Source organism: Peromyscus californicus, unplaced genomic scaffold (genome assembly GCF_007827085.1).
Source record: "Peromyscus californicus insignis strain IS unplaced genomic scaffold, ASM782708v3 Scaffold_9__1_contigs__length_137607984, whole genome shotgun sequence".
NCBI lineage: Eukaryota > Metazoa > Chordata > Mammalia > Rodentia > Cricetidae > Peromyscus > Peromyscus californicus.
In genome coordinates, this window is record NW_026294617.1 from 14,789,556 (window position 1) to 14,813,210 (window position 23,655).

Genomic DNA, 23,655 nt, shown 5'->3' on the forward strand with positions numbered 1-23,655 from the left:
AAGCCACACCTGGGTCAGGCTAGGAGAAGGCTGTGAACCAGGCCTGGCCCTAGCTCTGCTCTGCAGTGGGCCACACGGGCAGAGGACTCGTGTTTGGGAACGGAGCAGATGACGTGGAAGCCAGGAGGGCGCTGAGGCCCGAGGCTTGGGTCTAACTTCTTGTCTGTACTGTGAGAAGAGGGGATGAGTGGGTGTTGGCACCAAGGTAGGAAGAGGGGCTGGAACCCAGAGCAGGGCCGCGGATGAGCGGAGGAACAATGGCACACCACCTCCGGCCCTGCCAGCTTCCTGAAATACTAGTTGGACCGTCGCCCTGAACCACCCATGGGCCCTGCCCCACCCTGGCCCCAGCTCCCCGCGCCCCATCCTCCCTTATGTACCCAAGGGGGAGCCAATATTCCGTAGCAAAGGGGTGAGGAGCTGTCGTCTTGGTGCTGTTTACCCACTTCCTTCGAACAGGCGTGCGCCGTGACCTGTTGCTGAGGAAGGGGGATACAAAGGTTCCCCCGCGGCCGGCTGCAGCCTGCGGGCCCGCCTCCCCCGCGCGGCTCCGGGCACAGCGCTCTGCTGGGCTCCGCTCGGCGGCGCGGCAGGCCCCGCCCCCTTTCATGCAAAACCCTCTGGCGAGGCTGGGCTCCGGCGCAGGAGCCGGCGCTCGCTGATTGGCCGCCGGAAACCCATTTATTCCCTGACAGCCCCCATCACATGGATGGTTGTCTATTAACTTGTTCAAAAAAGTATCAGGAGTTGTCAAGGCAGAGAAGAGAGTGTTTGCAAAAAGGGAAAAGTACTTTGCTGCCTCTTTAAGACTAGGGCTGGGAGAAAGAAGAGGAGAGAGAAAGAAAGGAGAGAAGTTTGGAGCCCGAGGCTTAAGCCTTTCCAAAAACTAATCACAACAATCGCGGCGGCCCGAGGAGGAGAGCGCCTGTTTTTTCATCCCAATTGCACTTCGCCCGTCTCGAGCTCCGCTTCCCCCCAACTATTCTCCGCCCGATCTCCGCGCAGGGCCGTGCACGCCGACGCCCCCGCCCGCGGCCCCTGCAGCCCGGCCCCCGCGCGCGGCCCCCGCAGTCCCGGCCGGGCCGAGGGTCGGCGGCCGCCGGCGGGCCGCGCCCGCGCCCAGCGCCCGCATGTATAACATGATGGAGACGGAGCTGAAGCCGCCGGGCCCGCAGCAAGCTTCGGGGGGCGGCGGCGGCGGAGGCAACGCCACGGCGGCAGCGACCGGAGGCAACCAGAAGAACAGCCCAGACCGCGTCAAGAGGCCCATGAACGCTTTCATGGTGTGGTCCCGGGGGCAGCGGCGTAAGATGGCCCAGGAGAACCCGAAGATGCACAACTCGGAGATCAGCAAGCGCCTGGGCGCCGAGTGGAAACTTTTGTCGGAGACCGAGAAGCGGCCGTTCATCGACGAGGCCAAGCGGCTGCGCGCTCTGCACATGAAGGAGCACCCGGATTATAAATACCGGCCGCGGCGGAAAACCAAGACGCTCATGAAGAAGGATAAGTACACGCTTCCCGGAGGGCTGCTGGCCCCGGGCGGGAACAGCATGGCGAGCGGGGTCGGGGTGGGCGCCGGCCTGGGCGCGGGTGTGAACCAGCGCATGGACAGCTACGCGCACATGAACGGCTGGAGCAACGGCAGCTATAGCATGATGCAGGAGCAGCTGGGCTACCCGCAGCACCCGGGCCTCAACGCGCACGGCGCGGCGCAGATGCAGCCCATGCACCGCTACGACGTCAGCGCCCTGCAGTACAACTCCATGACCAGCTCGCAGACCTACATGAACGGCTCGCCCACCTACAGCATGTCCTACTCGCAGCAGGGCACCCCCGGCATGGCGCTGGGTTCCATGGGCTCGGTGGTCAAGTCCGAGGCCAGCTCCAGCCCCCCCGTGGTTACCTCTTCCTCCCACTCCAGGGCGCCCTGCCAGGCCGGGGACCTCCGGGACATGATCAGCATGTACCTCCCCGGCGCCGAGGTGCCGGAGCCCGCTGCTCCCAGTAGACTGCACATGGCCCAGCACTACCAGAGCGGCCCGGTGCCCGGCACGGCCATTAACGGCACACTGCCCCTGTCGCACATGTGAGGGCCGGACCGCGAACTGGAGAAGGGGAGAGCTTTTCAAAGAGAAACAAGGGAATTGGGAGGGGTGCAAAAGAGAGTAAGAAAAATCTGATATGCTCAAAAGGAAAAAAAAAAATCTCATTACCCGCAGCAAAATGACAGCTGCGGAAAAGACCACCAATCCCATCCAAATTAACGCAAAAACCGTGATGCCGACTAGAAAACTTTTATGAGAGATCTTGGGACTTCTTTTTGGGGGACTATTTTTGTACAGAGAAAACCTGAGGGCGGCGGGGAGGGTGGGGGAATCGGACCATGTATAGATCTGGAGAAAGAAACTACGCAAAACTTTTTTTTTAAAGTTCTAGTGGTACGTTAGGCGCTTCGCAGGGAGTTTGCAAAAGTCTTTACCAGTAATATTTAGAGCTAGACTCCGAGCGACAAAAAAAAGTTTTAATATTTGCAAGCAACTTTTGTACAGTATTTATCGAGATAAACATGGCAATCAAATGTCCATTGTTTATAAGCTGAGAATTTGCCAATATTTTTCGAGGAAAGGGTTCTTGCTGGGTTTTGATTCTGCAGCTTAAATTTAGGACCGTTACAAACAAGGAAGAAATTTATTCGGATTTGAACATTTTAGTTTTAAAATTGTACAAAAGGAAGACTTGAGCAAGTACTGGCAAGACCATTTTCTTGGTCTTGTTTAAAAGGGCAAACGTTCTAGATTGTACTAAATTTTTAACTTACTGTTAAAGGCAAAAAAAAAATGTCCATGCAGGTTGATATCGTTGGTAATTTATAAAAGCTTTTGTTCAATCCCACCTTTCCATTTTGTTCAGATAAAAAAAATATGGAATTACTGTGTTTGGAATATTTTCTTATGGTTTGTAATATTTCTGTAAATTTATTGTGATATTTTAAGGTTCTTCCCCTTTTATTTTCCGTAGTTGTATTTTAAAAGATTCGGCTCTGTTATTGGAATCAGGCTGCCGAAAATCCATGTATATATTTGAACTAATACCATCCTTATAACAGCTACATTTTCAACTTAAGTTTTTACTCCATTATGCACAGTTTGAGATAAATAAATTTTTGAAATATGGACACTGGAATTATGCCTGAGTCTTTCATTTCTTTAGCTAGCAGTGCTTAGACATAACTTCTTGGGGAATTAGAATACCATGTTGAGTGAGCTGCCAGGCTTGATGTTACCAGCAATGTCTGTTAGCATTAACTGCAGAAGAAAAAGATGGCTGGATGATTAATAACGGGAAACTGAAATGCGCTGTCATTTCTAAAATAGAAACTAGAGGCATATATTGTAAGTCCACCCCCTCCTTTCCTAAGCAGCGTGAATAAGTGCGATGTGGGCTTAAGCTAGCTTGTACCACTTGTTGCCAGAAGGAGTCGATTCTGAAATTTTCATGTAGCTTAGCAGATGGGGGTATTGAGCCAAATCAGAGCCAGGTTGGCTGGGTTTGTTTTCATTTTCTTTACAACACAATGGCCCTTTGAAATGTGGTTTATAGGGGAAAATGGTGCTTCTTGTATCGGAATAATTACAAAGTAGACAGGCCGAGTGTTCTGCCGGGAAGGTGCTTGGGTGACTAGCCTTGCTATTGTGTGAGGAAACCAGTGGTTTTCTGTCTTTGTTTCCTGACTTCATAAACTTTCTCCTCTACATTTTCCTCTTTGGGGCGAGGGAAAAGCGAAGACCGGCTTACAAAATTCCCTTACTTATCATGGACTTTTTATTTTATTTCCCCCCTTTCTCCCCCCCACCCCACCCCGGATTCCACTTCTTAATTTGGCAGCGCGGGTCCAAGCCTGTAGTCCCAAATCGGATAATCTCTGCAGCTGGTTACACGCAAAAGAGAAGCCAGGCAACAGACATATTACAGAAGAAAACTCGACTGCGAGGTAGATATTTCGCTTTGTGCGCTCTGATCACATTTGGACATGATTGTGCTTTTGATCTGTTAACTGTTTTACTACAGTAGTAGAGAGAAGGGGAGGAGAGAGGGTGGGGAAACGAGATTGGATTTGCTGTTTTCTTTCGCCCCAGGAAAAGTAAAGAGAGACTGGCGATGTCCTCGGCCTGAGCGGAAAAGTTGGGGGAACCGCCGTGGTCTTTATAAGCTAACCAGCAGGTTCTGGCGCATCCAAGGCCGCTGGCGGGCTTCCCCCCCGCCCCCTGTTTCCGCTCATCTTCTATCCAAAGGCACCAAGAACCAGGAATCGGGCGTCCTTAGGAGTTCAGCATTGCTTGTTTCTAGAGCGTCAGCTCGCTGCACCTCTGCAGAAGTTAGGATCCTGCGGCGCTTTCTGCCCTGCAGCCGGGTACCGGCCATAGCCGGTTCTCTCGCCTCTCGGCCTATGTGGCCTCTTTTGCAAGAAAGTCATTTCTTTCTTGAGGAGCTGCTGATGTTGTGGAGGACTCTGAAGGTCTAGTTTTCTGTGTTTATGTTTCTTCTCGATCGCTTCATTTCAGGTGTTCAGTGGGCTGTTTACTTCTTTATTTTCGTTTTTACGGTTATGTTGTACTGGGAAGAGACATTTATTCAGTTCCCAATCCAAGCTAGGCATTTTCCCCCTCTAATTAATGCAGAGACTCTAAAAGAATTTCCCCTGGCCTGGCCAGCCATTGTGATGCATATAGGATTATTCACGTGGTAATGAGCACGTTCGACAGTTCTTGCTCACACATAGGAATGAAAGAAACTTTGAATAAAGAACCAAACGATCGTGCTGGGGGAGAGGGGAGGATATTCCCGGAATTCGAGCCAATGGACAGTATGGAACGTATATATTTGAAAATAAATTTATCTTAGGGATATATATATATATATCCCTAAGATAAATTTATTTTCAAATATATATAAAGTTTACAATAATTGACCCGACTCAACCTCCCAATTTAAAGGAACAGGAAAAAAGCTCAGTGAATCTGACTCAAACCAAACATTGTGGGGAGATGCTCAGGTTTAAATATTTGGCAAAACAGAAGAGCACTTTTGAGGGTTGAAATCATTTAAATGATTATCACTCTACAAAAGAAGAAGCCCCATATCTCCAAACCAAATAGTTTAAAAGTATAGACCAAAGCATTTTGTTTGCAAACACAGCAGTGTTTGATAAACTGCAGTTGAAGAAAAGGACATCTTTCCTTTTGCATTAGCCTTTTAATTGAGTAAAACAATTCCCAAGATGTATCATTTCATACTCTGCTTAACATTTATGAACAAATAATTTTTAAGACTAATTTCTTTCTTTCTTTTTTTTTTCTTTTTTCTTTCTTGATTTTTTTCGAGACAGGGTTTCTCTGTGTAGTTTTGGTGCCTGTCCTGGATCTCGCTCTATAGACCAGGCTGGCCTCGAACTCCCAGAGATCCACCTGGGCTCTGCGTCCCGAGTACTGGGATTAAAGGAAGACTAATTTCATTTTTAAGATGAGGGATAAAGTCTTGATTCTGCTCAGGGATGGCTTGCTTCCATTACTGGGTGTTCACTTCATTCCTTGGGATATTATTCTGGTCAAAGAGACTTAATTTCTAGTCAAGAGGGTAAATTTAAATGTTGCTTTGACTTTATACACAGACTAGAAATGTGCAACAGGATGAGCATATAATCTATTCTTGCTACATTTTCTTTCTCTCACACCCACCCCCTCCATATCTTAAAGAGTGTTAAAATATTTTGCTGAGCGGGAGTAGATTAACAAGGTTCCTCTGCCAATGCCGGAAAGCTGGTATCACAGACCATCCCAGGGGGAAATGGCTCACATTAACCACTAAATGAATATTTGACAAGGGCTCATTCGGAGGTATTATTACTATAAATGTGTCCCTACTGGACTTTTCAAGGTCAAAGAGCAATGCTTCAATTAATTATTTAGACTGCTAGTAGATTTGGATGTAATAGCTGTACTTATTTCTGGAAAGCGGCACGTTCTTGCAATAGGAAAATCTCCCGAGACTATCCCTCAGTAGCATCTCAGATGGAAAGGGTGTGTGAGAACCTGGCACTCCAAAGATGACTTTTTTCATGAAACGTTTTCCTGGACCAAAGGAAAGAATTACTTTTTTTTTTTTTCCTATTTCAGGGACTACTTTTGGTTTGAAAGGAAGAACAACATAATAGTTTATGTTAATTTCATCACCATGTCTGGGAAGATCTTTTAGAGTTTGTGATGGGGGGGACTGGATGGTGTTTTATGTAACCTCTGCCTTGTCTAAATAGCAAAGTCACAGGATTTCATAGTCCCTATCAGGCTCTGAGCTTAGATAGGGTACATATTCTTGTTTGGCAATAAAAGCAAAGGTTTGAAATGGAAGGCACCAGGCTGAGTGTTCTGAGTTCTAGTAATGGCAGAGTAAATTGGGGTGCAAGGAGTCACCCCCTTCTCCTGTTGGCCTGAACACTGTAAGGGGGGTGAATTTCTGCCGTGTCACAGTCTTCCATGACCCTAGGTAAAATGGTAATCAAATGATTTTGAGAATAAGATTCCTCCACAATAATATAAATTGAATGAATAAGAGATAAGCTGGGGGGGTAGTAATTACAGCCCAATTCATTCAGCTTTTCAGAACTTTTGTTGTAGGCGCTCCATTGACTGGGTTTGAGCTGCCAGGTTCTCACATTGAAAGAGCTGATCAACGCCCGGGGGTGGGGGTGGGGGGAGTACTACTGCTAAACTGCTTGGTGATGGGGTCTTCATTTAGAACCATTACAAGAGCGAAATTAAATCGTGCCTTTGTGTGCACGAGGTTTTACTTTTCAACTGATCACGGTTTATAACTAACTGCCCTGAGATTGAGGTCTGACTGTGGCCTGATCACTATTAGTTAGCATCTCTTATCTATCTATCTATCTATCTATCTATCTATCTATCTATCTATCTACCTATTTTATGTTGTGATTGAAAGCACTTCCTCTCTGAAAACCCCCTCCCGCATTTCTTCCTTTTGAAAAGTTTTGAAAAACAGGCCTTCATATTTTTTCTTCCTGGGATTTCTTTTGCCTGGAACTCTTTCAGCCAGGACTTGAGTTTATAATTCTCCTATACCCCCACCCTACTATTTCTTTAAAATAATTTGCATCTCTGTGGGGTTTTTGCTTTGTTTTTGTTTGTTTTCTGCTGCTTTTCCTCGCTCTTGGAGCTAAGACTTCCTTTCAGGGTCCACCTGGGCCTGGGTTGGGGATTGACTTCATATTCTTCAGCTTCCTTTTTTGACCTGACTTGAAAGATATCTGACTGCCTCTCCCTAGGGACCCTGTCTAGGAGATGGATCCCTTAAAGACAGGAGAAACTGTCCTTTACTGTGAGATCCTGGATAATGTCCAGAGGCACACAGCCTCTGGAAATTTAAAATAAGAAGCTCAACAGAGCTTTCCAAAGACAGGGAGACAGCTCGAACTGCAGGAGAAAGTTGACGTCTTTCATAGTTATTTTCTACTAAAAACTTTACCGGAAATGTGCCGGTGACACCGGCAGAGAGCCTCCTCTCTTCGAGGGATGCTGGCCAGCCCTAGTATTGTTATTCTCCGAGAGGATGTTTTCCTTCTGTGGCCTTTAGAAAAACAATGGACGACTGGACTTTCTTGTTTTGACTAAAGAGACTTCTCTTGGGGAGACTGGAGTACTCAGGTAAGCGGGGATTTCTCGAGTCAGAGCCCTCTTTCTGTGTGCGGTTCCGGATGAATTGTATTTTATATTTTGGTAGAATGGGAACACTTCTGACTTCCTGGGCGCTGGCCTCAGTTTTCTCTGGAAGCAAGCGGTAAATCTTTCTCCTCTGAGAGCTGCAGAGACTTAGCTGCTGCTTCTGGGCCAGCGTTCAAAATAGAAGTAGTTTTTCTAGCTGACAGGCTGCTCAGGTGATTCAAAGCTCGGAGGGGCTATTCCTTTCTTATTGACCCTATCTGCCGGTCTATACCGAGTCCAGTGGGCACGGATGTACAAAGATTTCGGCTCTTTGAACCACCTTTGCCTCTCAAGACCCAGTTTCGGCAGGGCTGAGCTGAGAGCTCCCCAGCCTCCTGCAGGCCGCCTGAAAGGAAGGGAAAGGAAGGGACTGCAGGTCCCTGGCCTAGAGACTCAGCTTGGGCTGAGGCAAGTCAAGCCGGTGGCTAACCTGGACTGGGCAGTTCCTGACGTCACCGCGACCAGGCCCCTATCCCCAGACCCCCCCCCCCCCCACACACACACACACAAGAAAATGCTCGGGTTCCCAGCCTCTCTGCCCTCCCGCATTCCTGCACCCAGTTGCTGCTACAGCGTCCCCCGCCTCTTGCGCAGGAGCCTGAACCCTCTGTGTGTTGACCTCCTGGCCCCAGAGAGAACCCCAGACGTTCCAAATCAGAAGTGTCGGCCCAGGGCTTGTCTTCCTGACATCTCACCCTAGTTCTCTGCCTATGGCCAAGCCCCCCTTCCCACCCAGGATCAGAGTCAGAGCACTGGCAGAAGCGTGGGAAACTCTGAGAGTCTTCTTGTCTGGTTGGGGGGGGGGGGTGGAAGGATGCAGGTGGGGATGCTGAGACAGTCCTGGACTTCCTCAGGTGTGAAGTAGAGAGAGATGGCTGTGCAGGCCACCCCCACACCCCCATACCCCCTGGCTTGATTCGAGCCAGAGATTTCCTCTCTGTCTAGCAGAATAAGGTGAGAGACAGGGGAAGCAGGTGCCAAACCTGTCTCAAAGCTGGATACAAAGATGCTGGCCTTTCTTGCCCGTCCTAGGCAGTGACATAATACTTGGGGGTCTCTCTTCTCACCTCTTTCCCACCCTTTCTGGCTTAGGGTTAGTCTGGGAAGTCATTTTGAAACTTTGTCATCACTCTGTGTCTTCCTGAAGGGAAGAACATTGGCATTTGAGACTTGAGCTGCCCTCACACCCAGAGGGCAGTATAACAGTGACGGTATTATAAGGAGCCATGACTTTTTCCATAGCATTCTTATCGCTGGTGGCCAAGCCACTAGGGCTATTATCCCCACCTTGTAATGTCAGGGTTTGAAGCAACTCTGGGAGGCCAATTGGGAAGAGAAACACCAGAGAGTTTCTGGCCAGGCCAGTAAAGCTGACCTCCATCACACTACCAAAAGGTCCAGTTTGGGAGGCCCCTGACCTCCCCAACATTCAAATGGCCAATCTCTCCTACAAATAATCCCAGGTCTGCTCATGTGTATCTACAGCAGAACTCTTTTTCCTTTATGTGTACTTTGAAAGTTGGATGATCTGCTAGCTGGTTTGTTCTGAGCTCAGGTTTTGATCAGCTGTGTTTTGTCTCCAGGCTCTTCTTATTGAATTAGGCTGGAGGTCTTTCTAGATGTGCCATGATTTGTCTGTTTCACCCTTCCAGAGTCCCAGCAGCAGCTTTGGACCTGGCTCTGACATCATGGTGGTTAGAACAGTTGCTCCTGGCTTACCGTTGGCATGCCATTTCCGTGTTCTCCATACCTTCCACTCCTGAGGATTTATTTATACATCTGGAAGCTAGAGCTACATCAGACTCATCTCAAAATAAGAATGATGCCATGATAGATTCAAACACTGATTATAGACGTTGCCCGAGCAAGTTATGGATGAAAGCCATTTGGTGGCCGGAGTGTGTCTAAGATGGACAGAGCCACTGTGGAAGCCTGTTGGTGTTTCTGGAGATGTACTGCCCAGGGTTTCTTTTCAACCCTTAAATCAGCCTGCTTGCTTGCTTGCTTCCTTCTTTCTTTTCTTTTCTTTTCCTTTTTTTTTTTTTTTTTTTTGAATTCCTGGGCTTTATATTCTGATATTGGCCCGGATCTCACAGAGTAATGATTCAGCAAGAATTATCCAAGAGCTCCAACCTGGGTTATTGCATAACATTACAGTCCAGTCAGGCTGAAGCAAGCCTCTCTTTTCAAGGCCCCCTTCCTTCTCCCTCCTCCAGGGAAGGTACCTTAAAATCTAGCCTCCTTGGGAATTTGTTTGCTCCAACTTCTAATGAACTGGGCTCACACCCTCAGCGGTTTTCTAAACACCCTCTCCTCAGCTTTGTGAAATAGTGCAAAAACATTTTGGAATCCAAGACGGCCAAGTAAACCTGAACATATGGAGGTGAGGCTCATTTGTCAGGAAACTGATATAAATGTTCAGCTCACACTTCAGGCCCCAGCGCTTTCTTCTCAGTATCCTGCTCTTGGTGCTTGGGTACCCGACCTCTTTCAGCATGCTGGTCCCCAGCATAAATTATAAATATATATCAAGTGGTCCCTTCTGCTGAGATCAGTCAGGTCCTATTTTCTCTTGCATGTTTCTGCTTTGATTACTGTAGAAAGTTCTCCCTGCCCTGTGAGCAATGCCATTCTAAAAACTTACTATTTCCATACAAAGTATGGAGATAAATTTCAATAGGAAAAAGAAAATCAGGTAATTCTCCCATCCCCCACCTAGCCCCAGGAAGATTTCCAAGTTAAGGACACAAAATATTTCATGGTTAGTTGTGTGAGCTTCTAAATTAGCTGCATATAAAGTATTTTAAGTTTTTTTTTTTTTTTTTTTTGGCTGTCACTGGCTGGCAATACTCATTTTGTGTGTGTGTGTTGGTTTGAAAAGCAGGAAGAAATGTAATGAATTGAGTGCTGTCAGAGATGTCTTCTGTTTGAACAATCTGCGATGGGCTGAATGGCAGGGGCTCCCTCATCCACTGCAGGTGCAGTAGAGCTGGGAAAGGGGGAGGGGCCCTCTGTTCAGTCAAAAAGCAGCATTTCCCACAATAGACCACACACTGGTGGCCAGCGTGACATCGGCTCACACTTACATACTTTCCCCCCATCCATAGTTCTGAACCAACAAAGTGGCCATACAGTAGCCTTGCATAGGTTCCTTTAATGAACATTTTGTGGTTCCTATGGCCAGCATTGAAATCCATGAGCCCTGGGAGGAACAAACAGACTTTTAATCGTGAGTTTCAAACTCAAATCTATAGCTGTAGATATGAAAAGTAAGTGGATCTCTCTGCTTTCTCCCAGTATCAATGTTCATAAGGCCCCGATGTGCTAGGATCTGAAAACTCGTAAGTTAAAAGTTTTTCTGAGACTACTTAGGTTCCAAACCCTGGTCTTGCATGTCCTGTGAGATCAAACGGGAGAGGAGAAGGCATGAATTTCGTGTATTTGTTTAAATGTAAAAGGACCTCTAGTATTTTATTATGCGGCATGAGAGGGCTAATCCTACAAATGAAGGCGCGTTAATCTTGCTGAGCGATGTCCTGTCCCCTTTTGAATTGGTTTTACTGGGGAGAGGGGTGGGGAGGAAGAGAAGGGGGTCAGGAAAGGCGGCAACTGTTTTAAAACTCTGGGCAGAAATGCGACCACCCTTTAGCTGCCCTTGCTGGCAAGGAGCAGACATTAGAAGAGTTTTCACCCCTCACTGGTGGTGTAAACTCGGGCCTGGGTGCAGCAAGTTTAAAACGGGATTATTTAAGAGTGAGAGGCTACTGAGAACTTTGCAGCCAGGCCTTTCTTCACACATCCTGCCCTGGCCCCATCGCTTGGCCAGGTTTCAGTTTTAGATCTGAACATTTAGGGGGAGGTGAGATTCTTACCTCAGCACAGCCTGCGATATGAGGGTGACACCAAGGTGGCCCGGCTAATAGATGGTTCCCATTTGTGCTGAGGAAAATTACTCCCTGTTTACTTACAGTTAAAACACATCCCTCTAGCCAAGAAAAACATCAACTTTCCAACGGCTCTCCCCAGCAAAGCCTGTTTATGATTCACTTAAACACTTCGGTGGGGTCAGACAGGACCCCTTGCTCACCTCTGCATGGCTAAGAGGAGGAGCCAGAGTGCACCCGGAGGTTCTAGAAGTCATTGATAGTTAAGGCCAAATTCTTTAAAACCCCGACTCACAGGAAGAGATGTCTGAGAGCACGACAAAGCCCACTGCCCGTGGCCTCACAGTGGGTATGCCTATGGCGCCTACTTAAAGTCTAGACCCAGAAGAGCATTCTGGCTCCCCCATCCACAGCGGCCGCAGCTTAAGCGCTAACGTATCTTCCGGCCGGTACACACCCACAATTAATCTTTCTTATTAAAGCCTCCATTCGGTACCCAAGGGGCGACTCAAACCTATTTAGATTTCCTTGGTTGGCTGCACAGATTTAAGTGGGCAACGAGTTATAAACCTAATAACAGAGGGCGCGCGCGCGCGAGGGATTTGAGTAGAGAAGACGCAGGATTCACGGGGGGTGGGGTGGGGTGGAAGGATGCTGTGGGCCTTATCCACGTCTGGCGTTTGCCTCGGGTTGCAGCTGGGGCTGTGGGGAAGGCAGCGAAACTCCCGCGCACGCCACGCGCAGCATCCTGGAATGCACCTGCATCCCAGCCCCTTTGCTCAGCCCGCAGGTACTCAAGGCTCCTCTTCCCTCTCAGGGAGGCGCAGTCCCCAGAGCATCCCCAACACGGGAACTTGCAGAGAACCAGGAAAGGTTTGCACTGTTTGGGATTAATTGAGAATAATTAACACTGGACACGGTTAATCACCACCTCGCGGCTCTCTCCCTCCTTTCGGGCCTGTGGTGTCGGCCTCTTTTGCTCAGGCTGACGATGCGGGTGGGTTTTGCTGGTGAAAGTGAAGACGTGGCGGTAGCTGTCACCCAGTTCTGCTGTACTTTTTAAGCGCTCGCATATTGTTTGATTACTAATTCGAGTTAATATGATCTTTATGGCAACATAACAGTGGATAATTGGCCTTTTTTTCTCAACAACAATGTAAATCACAATCGCTTTATTATTTAATAACGTCAAACGCTTCGTTGGATTGGCCCCGACCGAGAAGACCTTTTCTTTCTAGACAGTATTATGGGGGAAGGACAATGAAGATCTAATTGTGGAGGTTTCATAAGTTGGCTCCGGTAAATGAACAGCTTCGATATGGAAGTCCCAGCAGATGTGGGCACCGCTAGCTGTAGAAACCCCACCCCACCCCTCTACCCACCGTCCAAACACACTGTTGGAGGCTTTCTGGGGTGGCGGTGGTCCACAGAGCCTAGCAACCACCTGAAGTTCCCAGTAGCAATTAGAGCTTGTATCGGGCTCTTTACTTTGGGGATTTATCATTAAGGCATCCAGTCAGCTTACCAAATTAACACGACTTGCAAACAGCCACAACCCTTTGGGCGCCCTTACAGTCAGTTTGGCTGTGGGACACGGAGAGCAGGAGCCTGGGATTTTGTTTGTTTCGTTGGTTGGTCAAGTTTTGGTGTGTTGTGTTTTTTTTTTTTTTTTTTTAAAGGGAATTGGTTTTACAGGGTCTTGGAATTTACTTGTCCCAGACAGTTTGGCAAGCGACCTGAGCCATTTTTTCACATTACCTGGAAGAGCTTAGAATACCCAGAGATTCCCTCCAGAGAAAGACCACTCTTGGAAAGAAGGCATCCCCGGTGTCCTCAAAGGCCCAATTCTAAAGGCATCCACCACTGCTCCTGCCTTGGTAGGAAGACCGCGGACGCCGGGGTCTTCAGACTTCTGAATGTCTTCTACGTGGCAAGCCTCAGCCTTTGGAATTTGGGTCAGGGGAAAGAGACTGGGGCCTGCAGAGGTTTTGTTTTTCTGTGTGCCCGCCTCTCCATTTTAGTCAACTAATACTGCCTGTCGAGAAAAGGAACAATTCGCTCCCCACCCACCCCTCCGCGCCTTTCTAAGATAAACAGGAGGTGCGAAACGCTTCCCAGCACACGCGCCCCGGGGCCCTCCTCCCACTCCGCGCAGACCCAGCAGCTGTCTCGGCGTCCCCGACCTGGGTGACAACTGCCCGTATTTCAGAACCGTCCCAGTGACCGCGGCCAACCGTGCTCACGCTTTTGGCCCCCTTCGCCCTCTGCCCGTCACTTTCCTGCCCACTCTTTCCCTTTCTGAAAACCTAAAATAAGTGAAAAGGGTTGAGGAATTGAGAGGAATAGAGGATTTTCAAAAACGAATCTTTGCCCACAGAAACACGCACTCGCACTTTTTAGAAAGTAGTATTTCAGCACAAGGAGGGCATTTGGAAACTTTCTCCTAAGAGGAGTCGGGCACATTGCTATTCTTGTGTGTCGGTCTGCTGGCCTCCCCACCCGCGGCGGACAATGCCCGCATTGAGGCTCGGTGGCCTGCAGGCAGCGGGAGGCTGGGGACTGCGCAGCCTTCCTCCAAGGGGCCCGCAGCTGCGGGAGCGTCAGGGTGGGAGCAGGGGCGGGGAGGCCGGTCGCCGGAAGGACAGCCGTTAGAAGCACCATTTTGCCTCAGGCCTTACACTGACTGAGTCTGGCATTGAGGACCTAGATACAGGATTGCAGGAGACGTGTGCGTGCGTGTGAATCACCCTAAATGGTGGCGAGTTTTGCACTTTGTTTCATTTTAATTGCTCCCCCCTCCCCGCGCGCGCGATTTTATTTAAACACAGAATGTTGCACTCCAGGCGGTCCAGCCCCCCTTCCTCCCCCAGTTTTCACTCTTGGACATCTTGTCTTTTGTTAATATCTCAATCTTGGGCTCTGATGCTAAGCAGGCCTCCGCCTTGGTGCCAATTTTGTCTCATCCGAGCCCTGGCACACCGCAATCTCGCGCTGGGAATACGGCTCCGCAGAAAAAGGCCCCAGGCCAGAGACTCGGGGACATTCCTTTCTAGCTCGATTGTTTCTCCCCGAGAGCACACCAGCACCCACGGCCTTTGCAGAGGAACCACGAGGTCAGCAGACGCCCTCGGAAGGGCGCCACAGTGGCTGATGCTGGCGTCTTAGGGTTTAAAACGTGCACCCTGCCGGGTGTCGGAACCACGTGCTGCGCCTTCGAAAGGTGGCGGCGGCCCCGATGCAGTACCCGGCGGCCTGAGATGGCGCAGGGAGCGCCGCAGCCCCCGGTGGCGGCAGGGGCGGGCGCTGCGTGGCAGAGCTGGCCGCGGCGCTGAGTGGAGAGAATTATCTGGAGCGTGTTTGATCTGGGGCTGCGTAGTCAGCTTCTGCTTTATTTGTTTGTTTGTAATCTCATATTTAGCAAGCCAGGACGGTGGCAGCGAGGGAGAAAGGAAGGAATGGAGGAGGGGGCTTCGCGCTAACCACACCCCTTCCTAATGAGTTAATTTCCATATTTGCGTCTCCCGCTTCTAGCGCCCTCTCTTTCCGGACGCCTCCGTACAGTTGCGTCTTGCGCAGCTCAGACACTCTCCACTTAGGAATGAAACAAAAAAAGCCCCGAGTAAGAGCAGAAAATTGGTCTATTGATAACGTTCGCTCCGAGTGTTGATCTTGGCATGGCGGGCGGCCGGTTAGTCCCCACCCCACCCCCAAATGGGTCACACACCGATTGCAGACGGTTTGCGGACTTGCTAGCTGACTGCAGACAGACGCTGACGTCCCTCCCGCTTCCCACTGTCCGACCCTCGCGTCGCCTTCTTTTCTCACAACTTTGCATTTTTTGCCCCTCAGAGTGAAGGCAATGGGAACCTAGCCAACCCAGAAAAGGAGTAGGAGGGAGGAAATAATCTCAAACAAATGAATCAAAAGTGAAAGTTTCAAACTAGATACCGACCCGAGGGGGTTTGTACTAGAAAAAGTGCTGACCGAGGAGGGAGACTGACCCTAAGGTGGGCGGGCACCTGTGGGAACTGAGGAAAGAAAGCGACCAAATGAGCTTGCTATTCACACTCAGGGGCGACAAAAAGTTGTGGCAAAGACAGTGAAGGAGTTTTGGAGACGCAAGAACTCAAGGCCACGTATCGGGGCTTCTAACTGGGTTGTCTACATCTGGGTGGAGGTTCTGTTCAGGAAAACCGATTTGAGAAACAGACCTTTCCAATTGTTCACCGCCCCTGTCCCTCTCCACCTTGATGGCTTCACTCCGCTCTGTCTGAAGCGTCCAAATAGCTCTCTGGTCAAAGCGAACTGTCCCAAGAAACTCTTGTTTCCAAACTGGGGAGAAACTTAGGCAGGGAGCTTTAATCAAGATTTGTAGCTCTGCGAGGGGCAACGACGGCAAACACCCCGCAGGTGTACGCCGTAACTCCACCATCCGGACTCCAATGCAGATTACTCTGGCCGCGTTTGATCGGCTCTTTGAAAGCCTTTAACAATTGCCTGTGACGAACGGCCCCCGCTCAGTATTTTTCTGAATAATGCCTTGAGCATAAGTCCTCGAGGTCTTTAAAGAGCTCCAGTTTGGGGGTATTTTTAAGGGAGGGGGGCTGTTTTCGATTTTGCTTTGAAGGAGAAAAAGGGAAACGTTCGGTTTTAGTTTATACCTCGTCATCTTTTAGATGCTAACAGGCGTCATCACTCAGGCCAGTCAATGCTTGATCCCGGTCACCTTGGCTTGCTGTCTTCCGGAAGCTGTGCAGGGCGCGTTCAGTGTGTCAAGAACGTTGCTCTTCTTTTTAGTAACCATTGTGTGTATGTGTATACACACACACGCTGCATTAATAAAAACGACGACACAGTTACTAATTTCTGTCTTGTTAGTTACAACTGCACTTCCTGTTCACAAACGTCTGTGGAGATAGTTAGAATAAACACATTATTAGTCGTACCATTCTAATACTGTTCTAGTGTGTTCTGTGTTCTTTCTAAACCATATCTACTCAGTAAGAGTTTGGCTTGAATGTCAAAGTTTTCCAAAGTAAAACTCAGGTTTGCCACCGCCCGCCCCCCCAACACCTTGGCACCAAACCCCAACACCAAAATGAAAAAAAAAAAGCAAAGCAAAGGAGTTGCTTCTGAGCTTGTCTTGTTCGCATACAGTGTTTACACAAGGGGAGGGAAGTGAACTTTTGTCTGAAACATACACTAAGCAGAACTTTGATTTCATAAAGTGTCAACACTGCAGGCTTATCATCCTGGGGTGGGGGGCACACATTTGAATTAAAGGCCCACTGCTGCCACTTCAGAGTAGGAAGGCTTACCCATGAATGACTTTTGAATTTGCCTGTCAGGAAAAGTTTTCTCTGTCCTAAGTCACAACGGGAGATCGGGGAAGCCACTGTTTATTATCCAGTTCTGGACAGGAGCAGACCCCAGTACCAAGGGGCTCAGCTCTGGCCAGCAGAGGGGGGGCTCTTCACAGCAGCCCCCTTTGTTCTCTTGAGCTCTCCCCTGATTTCAAGCTTCACTCTCCCATCCCAAGTTTGTGTGTTAATGACGCTATTACCATCTGGCTTGCCCTACTTTCCAAAAGATATAAATCTCCCAGCTTGACTGCCCACATTATCACTTAAGTGCCACCATAGCCAGAAGGAAAAGATGCTTTCAAGGCTCAGATTCTTGCGCTCTGACTGCCCTGCCAGCGCTCTTCCGCCATATTTATAGACTGCACATTGAGGACAAGAGTGCGCCTCAGAACTCGCGCATCCCGGACCTGTCCCTCCAAGGCAAAAAAGGCACGTTACCTGGAGGTGGAAAGACTCCAAATGATTTTCCCCTACAAACATTTTCATTTTAGCCGATGCAACCCAAATACATGCACCAATCTTTTCCGTGTTTGCATACTTCCCTCAGCCCCCTCCTCTGAGGCTAGTAAAAGTGTCAGCCCAACTCCCAGACGTTCACAGCAATGTGCCCCTCTGCGGCCTTCCTTTTCAACAGGAGAATAGATTGTCTCTCTGTGGGGATGGGGGTGGGAGTGAAGTGAGGCAAAAAGAGCTCTGTGGAGCAACTTTGGGGAGCTGGACAACCCTCCCAAGCTCCCACTTTTAATGGCGCCTGTACGGGTGTGTGCCCTTCGTGCGATTTACACACTCTTAGCTGCATCCTCTGTATTTCGATTCTTTCCTGGGGCACAGTCATTGGTGGGTTTTGTTTTTTTGAGCACAAAAGCTGAGAACTTATAACAAAAGTAGCCAGGCTGGCTTGTGAATGGTCCCACAAAGCCTGCATTTATAGGCCTGGTCCCTATGAATGGGAGGGAACCTACTCTGCCTCGAAGCGCGTGGGCTGAGGGTTCAGACCCTTGAGTGGCTTGAACAGTTCATCCCCCCACTTTACAGGTTTCTGGACTGTGTTTGCTTATGGACAGTCATAACCGAGTGCTTCTGTTTCTGCATCCTCCTTCTTCCCAGAGGCAGCTCACATCAGCCAACCCTACAGGTTGGAAGAATTAGAAGAGTGAACTTCCCAGCTTCCTAGAGGAAGCTCTTAAAATCAGAAAAAAAAAGTCTTAAAATCCAGTGCGCTGGAGTGAGAGTGCATACACATGCACACACAGATGAGCCTTAGAGTTTTCATCAGAGAAAACGTCTTTAAGGAAAATATTTATATATTATGTGCTTTGTTTGAACTGAGCACAGATTGCCCAAAACAGTGACTAATTTATAGCACACTGGTAAAGGTGTTTGCATGCAAGAAAGAGTCTTTCTATTCCCTTCTCAGTTCATTTTTTTTTTTGCCTTTTTCTTCCAAACTCAAAAAAAAAATCTTGTTTAGAAATTTGTATCCCCCTTTTCCTTCTGAGAACATTATCGAGTTGATATGAACAAATTGCAGAGGATATACCATTTAAGTAAGATGCACTTTTAATCACTGGTCATTAAAATGGTTATGTTAAATATACTCAATTACATGCATGACTTAACTCCAACAGTACTTTCTATTCTCCCAGCTGCTCACGTATTCCTAAACGGTAGTCTGCGGTGGAAACTTGATTATGCTGAATCCATACATTTCCATGGATTTCATCAGCCTAATTAATGCCTCAGTGTGGTCCTGGGGTCTGAATGAACCTTTCACTGTCACTTGAGGTTGAAGGCAGTGTTGGAATGTAGAAGTGGTTTTTTTTTTCCCTTCCTTTCTTTCTTTCTTTCTTTCTTGGTTACTCACTGGTACTTTGGGATTCCACTAAGCAAGGCAGGTAGCAGTCATTAAAGAGAAAAGACTATTACACAGCAAGAAAACCCATTCAAATGCCAGGAAAAAAATAGGCTGGTTCTTTATTTGAATATTCTTGATTTCATAGACAATCTCCAAATATTTAGTAAGGCAGAAATTACCGCCATGCTATTGTATCTCAAAACTGCCTTGAAAAGGAAAAGTTGGAAACAGATTTACAACCGGTGGCCGAACTCATTTCTTCTGCTCATCAAAGCTGTCTCTGCTCCCTCCTTTCTTCCTGCTCCATCACTCCTAGACTGTGTTCCTCTCCACTGCAACTTTCATCTTTTCCGAGGAAGCACTCAGGGCGTGTATTCACAAGAAACTCAAATCACCCCCCAAGTGGGTGACTCCATTCTGTCTTTTCAGGTGTAAATTTACATTTGAATACATCTCAACCTCACTGACCCCTGCTCTCCCTGGCCCTGCCTCCACAGAGCGGCTGCCAATCTACAACCCCACAACTTGCAAGGGCAGGCAGAGGTCGAATTTCCCAAACCCCGCCCCTAACCCAGAGACCAACAAGTGCTCACACTTCCCAGAAGAGAAATCCTGCTCTGTCTGCTCTTAGTGAGCTGCCTAGAGGAGAATTCCTTTTCAGATGTATTTTCTTGGTGACCAAGAAGAGTACAAAAGGGGGAGAGAGAGAGAGAGAGAGAGAGAGAGAGAGAGAGAGAGAGAGAGTAAGTAAAAAGAGGTGGATCCTGGGCTCTTATGAACTGTAGTAACTCTAGCAAGTGAACATAGAAATCTTTCCCTTTTTGAATCGCCAAGGACAGAGTGCTCCAGGGGCAGAGTCTATACCATTAGTCTAGAACTTGGTATCCGCAGGGGAACGTCATACCTGGGCCCCCATCTGGTGGATGGAACCAGAGGATTTCAAATCTGTAACCTTGGAACTTCATGTATATTATGCTGATGTAATGATTTTTGGACTTTTAGTATGTTTTCAGGGCTGGAAATTAGCCTTTTGTAGTGCTTTGCTTGGATGAGGACAAGAATTATAGAAGAAACAATGTGCCAGAATTGGTGGCACAAGACTCCTATCTGGTGTACACCGTGTGCTATTTAAACAGATCAATGGAGACTCAGATGTGTCTGTAAAATTAAGTCAAGAGAAAGCTTAGGGAACTGCCTCAGAAGGCATATATATGGGGGTGGCCAGACCCTTATGAGGATTTAGGATGTTCTCTTCATTGAGTGTATTGACTCACACCCCTGGTTTGGAATTTAGGAGGTGGGAGCTGGAGACAAGAGGCTCAGACGTTGGAGATTTGAGGTCAGCTTTGGCTGCATGGAGGAACACTCTATCAAATTTAGGGAAGCAGGGATAGTTTTACAAGGCCCTCTCTTCCTACCCATTCAGATTGGGATGGGATTTAGTCATTTCCTACAATGGCAAGAAAAGCTAACTGATCAAGTGTCCAGTTACAGCTAAACATCAGAGCTAACCCAATTGCAGCTGGTATGATGTGCTCGGTCCTGACTTCCGCTGGTGACACTCGTCTGAAATAGTGACTTGGTACCTGTGTGGGCTTTGTTCCTTGTTCCCTTCTGACCCATGAGCCGTGATCTTAGATAAACTCTGCAGTGCCCACAGTCCTACAGCAAAGTGGCCAAGAGAGCGAACGAATTGAGGATCTCACTCAGTTGATAGAGTGCCTGTCTGACACACACAAAGCATTGGTTCGAATTAGAGCACAGCATAAACTGGGTGTAGTGGTGCACGCCTGTAATCCTAGCACTTGGGAGGCACAAGTTCAAAGCCGGCCTAGGCCTGAGTCCCTGTCTCAAAAAACTATTGGGAATGAGTCAGAGACCTTTTCCCGTTTGTTTGTCTGTTTTTTGAGACAGGGTTTCTCTGTGTAGCCCAGGCTATTCTGAAACGCACTTTGTAGACCAGGCTGGCCTTAAACTCAGAGATCTCTAAGTTTGAACTCTGATCTCTCAATGAACTCAGGCCTGTACCTCCCAAATGCTTGGACTAAAGTTGTGTGCCATCACTGCCTGGCGAGTTGGAGACTTCTGAGAGCTTGTAAAATGAGGCGAGTTTGAAATACTGGCTTTTTACAGAAGCCCAAGTTCTGTTTCCTTCCAGAGTTAAGTAGGTACAACATACAAACCTTGACTCCAGCAAGCTGAGCAAATTACAGGTAGTATGCTTCATTCTCAGACCAAAGATCTTAATGATGGCAGATGTAAGAAATACAGACTCCAATGGTCTTAGTTTAGAAATGACAAGTGTCACACATCCATTCTATATTGTGTCACTTTGCTTCGAATGTCTGATTTCCCTTTGCTTTTTTTGGGGGGCGGGGCGGGGGCAGTGGTTCGGGACAGGGTTTTTCTGTGTAGCTCTGACTGTCCTGGAACTCACTCTATGGACCAAGCTAGCCTCGAACTCACAGAGCTGCACCTGCCTCTGCCTCCCAAGTGCTGGGATCAAAGGCGTGCGCTGCCCCGGCCGCCAGCCTCCCTCTGCGTTCTTATGTATGTATGTATTTACTTACTTACACAGGTAGTTTGATACAGGCACTGAACAGTTGTGCTGTTTGTTGCGCAGACTCTGTGACAGAGCCATCAGAGAATATCTTTACCTATAGTGTGTAACCGATTTGTAGTGTGCCATGGTCATATGCCTTCTTAGCAATGTTTGGGGATGAGTTAACATGTTTCCTGCATAATCAAAGTCTCCAAATGGACTCCAGGGTGGGTGCAGCCAGTAACAGGTTTTTAAATGAGCTCCCACGAAACAAGTCACTGAGGTGAGTGGAAAGCAGCGTGTCACAGATAAAAATGGAACTAAAGGGTCCAGTCACATGGGTTCCTCTTCTCCCCTATGAATGGCATGCTAGCATTCTTGAAGAAAACTGCGGCAAGGTTGATCACGTCTTCCGGAATGGTGAGGTTGGGACACGGGCGACTGGTAGCTGCCATGTTCACAGTTAAAAAATGTGCCCTTGTTTTCAGAGTTGCTGGGTTCATCACTGCCGTGTCCTGGCAGTGGCCGTGTAGACAGGTTTTGAAACTGTTCAGCACTTAGTTTCCGAACTCTACTTTTAAATCCAAATCTGAATTTTTCATTGATGCAGCAAAGAAAAAAAATACCTAATTTGAAATCCTGTTATAAATTCTATGAAAGCCAACTTAGAAGAGCTTAGAAATAGCTTTGAGTCCCACATCTCAATATGCTGTGCTGGCCCCTGTGGCTGTTTCTGAAAGAAGAAAGGGAACACCTGGTCTCTAACCAGGAGCAAAGCGGATTCCGGGATCTCACGCTCCCAGTGGGGGCAGGCCTCCGCACTCACAGAGATCAGGAAATTTAAAGCCCTTTGGGTAGATCTGCTCTTGTCATCCAAACAGCACATTTTCCAACTCGGAAATGTCAGTTGGTGTTATTTCTGTGGCTAGGAGTTGTTTAGGATCCGTGACAGCTGAGGTTTTACTATTGATTTTATGGCAATGTAGTTCACAGCACCACAGAAGTGAGAAGAGTGTCCAGTTTAGCAAGGTGACTCTTAATTCGAGTGCTGTGCCGAAATCAAAGGGCCGAGATCGAAATTCAAGCCCGAGAAAATACAAAGGGGAATTCAGTTCTGAATCTGAACTTTTACATACGCTAACTCAGCCCTCAGAGAAGGGATGGAACTGGCTGTTTAATTTGAATCCTTATGATCAACAATTGGATGCATCAACCTTGAGAGAAATAGTACCTTATATTCTAAGTGTTCGTTAAGGGATAGAGAGATGGCTCATTAGTTAAGAATACTTGCTGTCCTTGCAGAGGACCTGAGTTCAGTTCCCAGTCCCCATGTCAGGCAGTTTACAGCTGTCAGTAACTCTAGTCCTGGAGAATCTGATGCCCTCTGCCCTTAGTAGAACACCAGTATTCATGTGTGTGTGCATACACACACAAATGGAAATAAAAATAAAGCTGGGCGCCTTTAATCCTACCTAGCAGTTGGAATGCAGAGGCAGGTGGATCTCTGTGAGTTCAAGACCAGCCTGATATACAGAACAAGTTCCAGGACAGCCAGGGCTGGCTACACAGAGAAACCCTGTTTTGAAAATAAATAAAATAAAGATAAATATCTCTCTCTCTCTCTCTCTCTCTCTCTCTCTCTCTCTCTCTCTCTCTCTCTCTCTCTCTTAAAAACCCCAAATGCACATGTTGGTCATTGTAGGTGTTTAATGTTACTTCTACAGCAATCATGGACCCTATGGGTCTGTGCTAGGTTCCCTGCATATATGTTATGGTTGTGTGGCTGGGTGTTCTTGTGGGACTCCTAACAGTGGGAGTTGGGATGCTCTGACTCTTTTGTCTGCTTTTGGAAACCTTTTCCTCCTACTGGGCTGCCTCATCCAGCCTTGATATGAGATATGAACCTAGTCTTACTGTACCTGTTATACCATGTTTGGTTGATATTCCTGGGAGGCCTGACCTTTTCTGAAGGGAAATGGAGGGGGGAGTGGGTCTGGGGGCAAGGGGAGTGGGAGGGAAGGAGGGGGGAAACTGCAATCAGGATGTAACATATGAGAGAATAATAAATATATATATATATATATATATATAAATAGGGGCTGGAGAGATGACTCAGGGGTTAAGAGTACTGGCTGCTCTTCCAGAGGTCCTGAGTTCAACTCCCAGCACCCACATGGTGGCTCACAATCATCTCTAATGGAATCTGATGCCCTCTTCTGTCCTGCAGGCATACATG

The 23,655-nt window shown here is 47.9% G+C and overlaps 1 protein-coding gene across 16 annotated transcripts in view; it reads left to right on the forward strand.

Annotated features, from left to right (window-relative positions):
- The window catches only part of Sox2 (SRY-box transcription factor 2), a 621,552-nt gene that overhangs the window by 574,451 nt on the left and 23,446 nt on the right, over positions 1 to 23,655 (forward strand). For 2 of the 16 annotated variants that reach the window (XR_008216412.1, XR_008216411.1), the window contains one exon: positions 3,886 to 3,991. The exons of 11 other annotated variants lie outside the window; for them this stretch is intronic. Coding sequence is in view for 1 of the 5 variants with exons in the window: in XM_052730871.1 (XP_052586831.1) it covers positions 1,131 to 2,090 (960 nt within the window). In the remaining 4 variants the exon portion in view is untranslated. Of the gene's footprint in view, positions 1 to 902; positions 3,539 to 3,885; positions 3,992 to 7,278; positions 7,719 to 23,655 lie in introns of those variants that run through there. 3 more of the 16 variants (XR_008216401.1, XM_052730871.1, XR_008216416.1) reach the window with 3 other exon arrangements.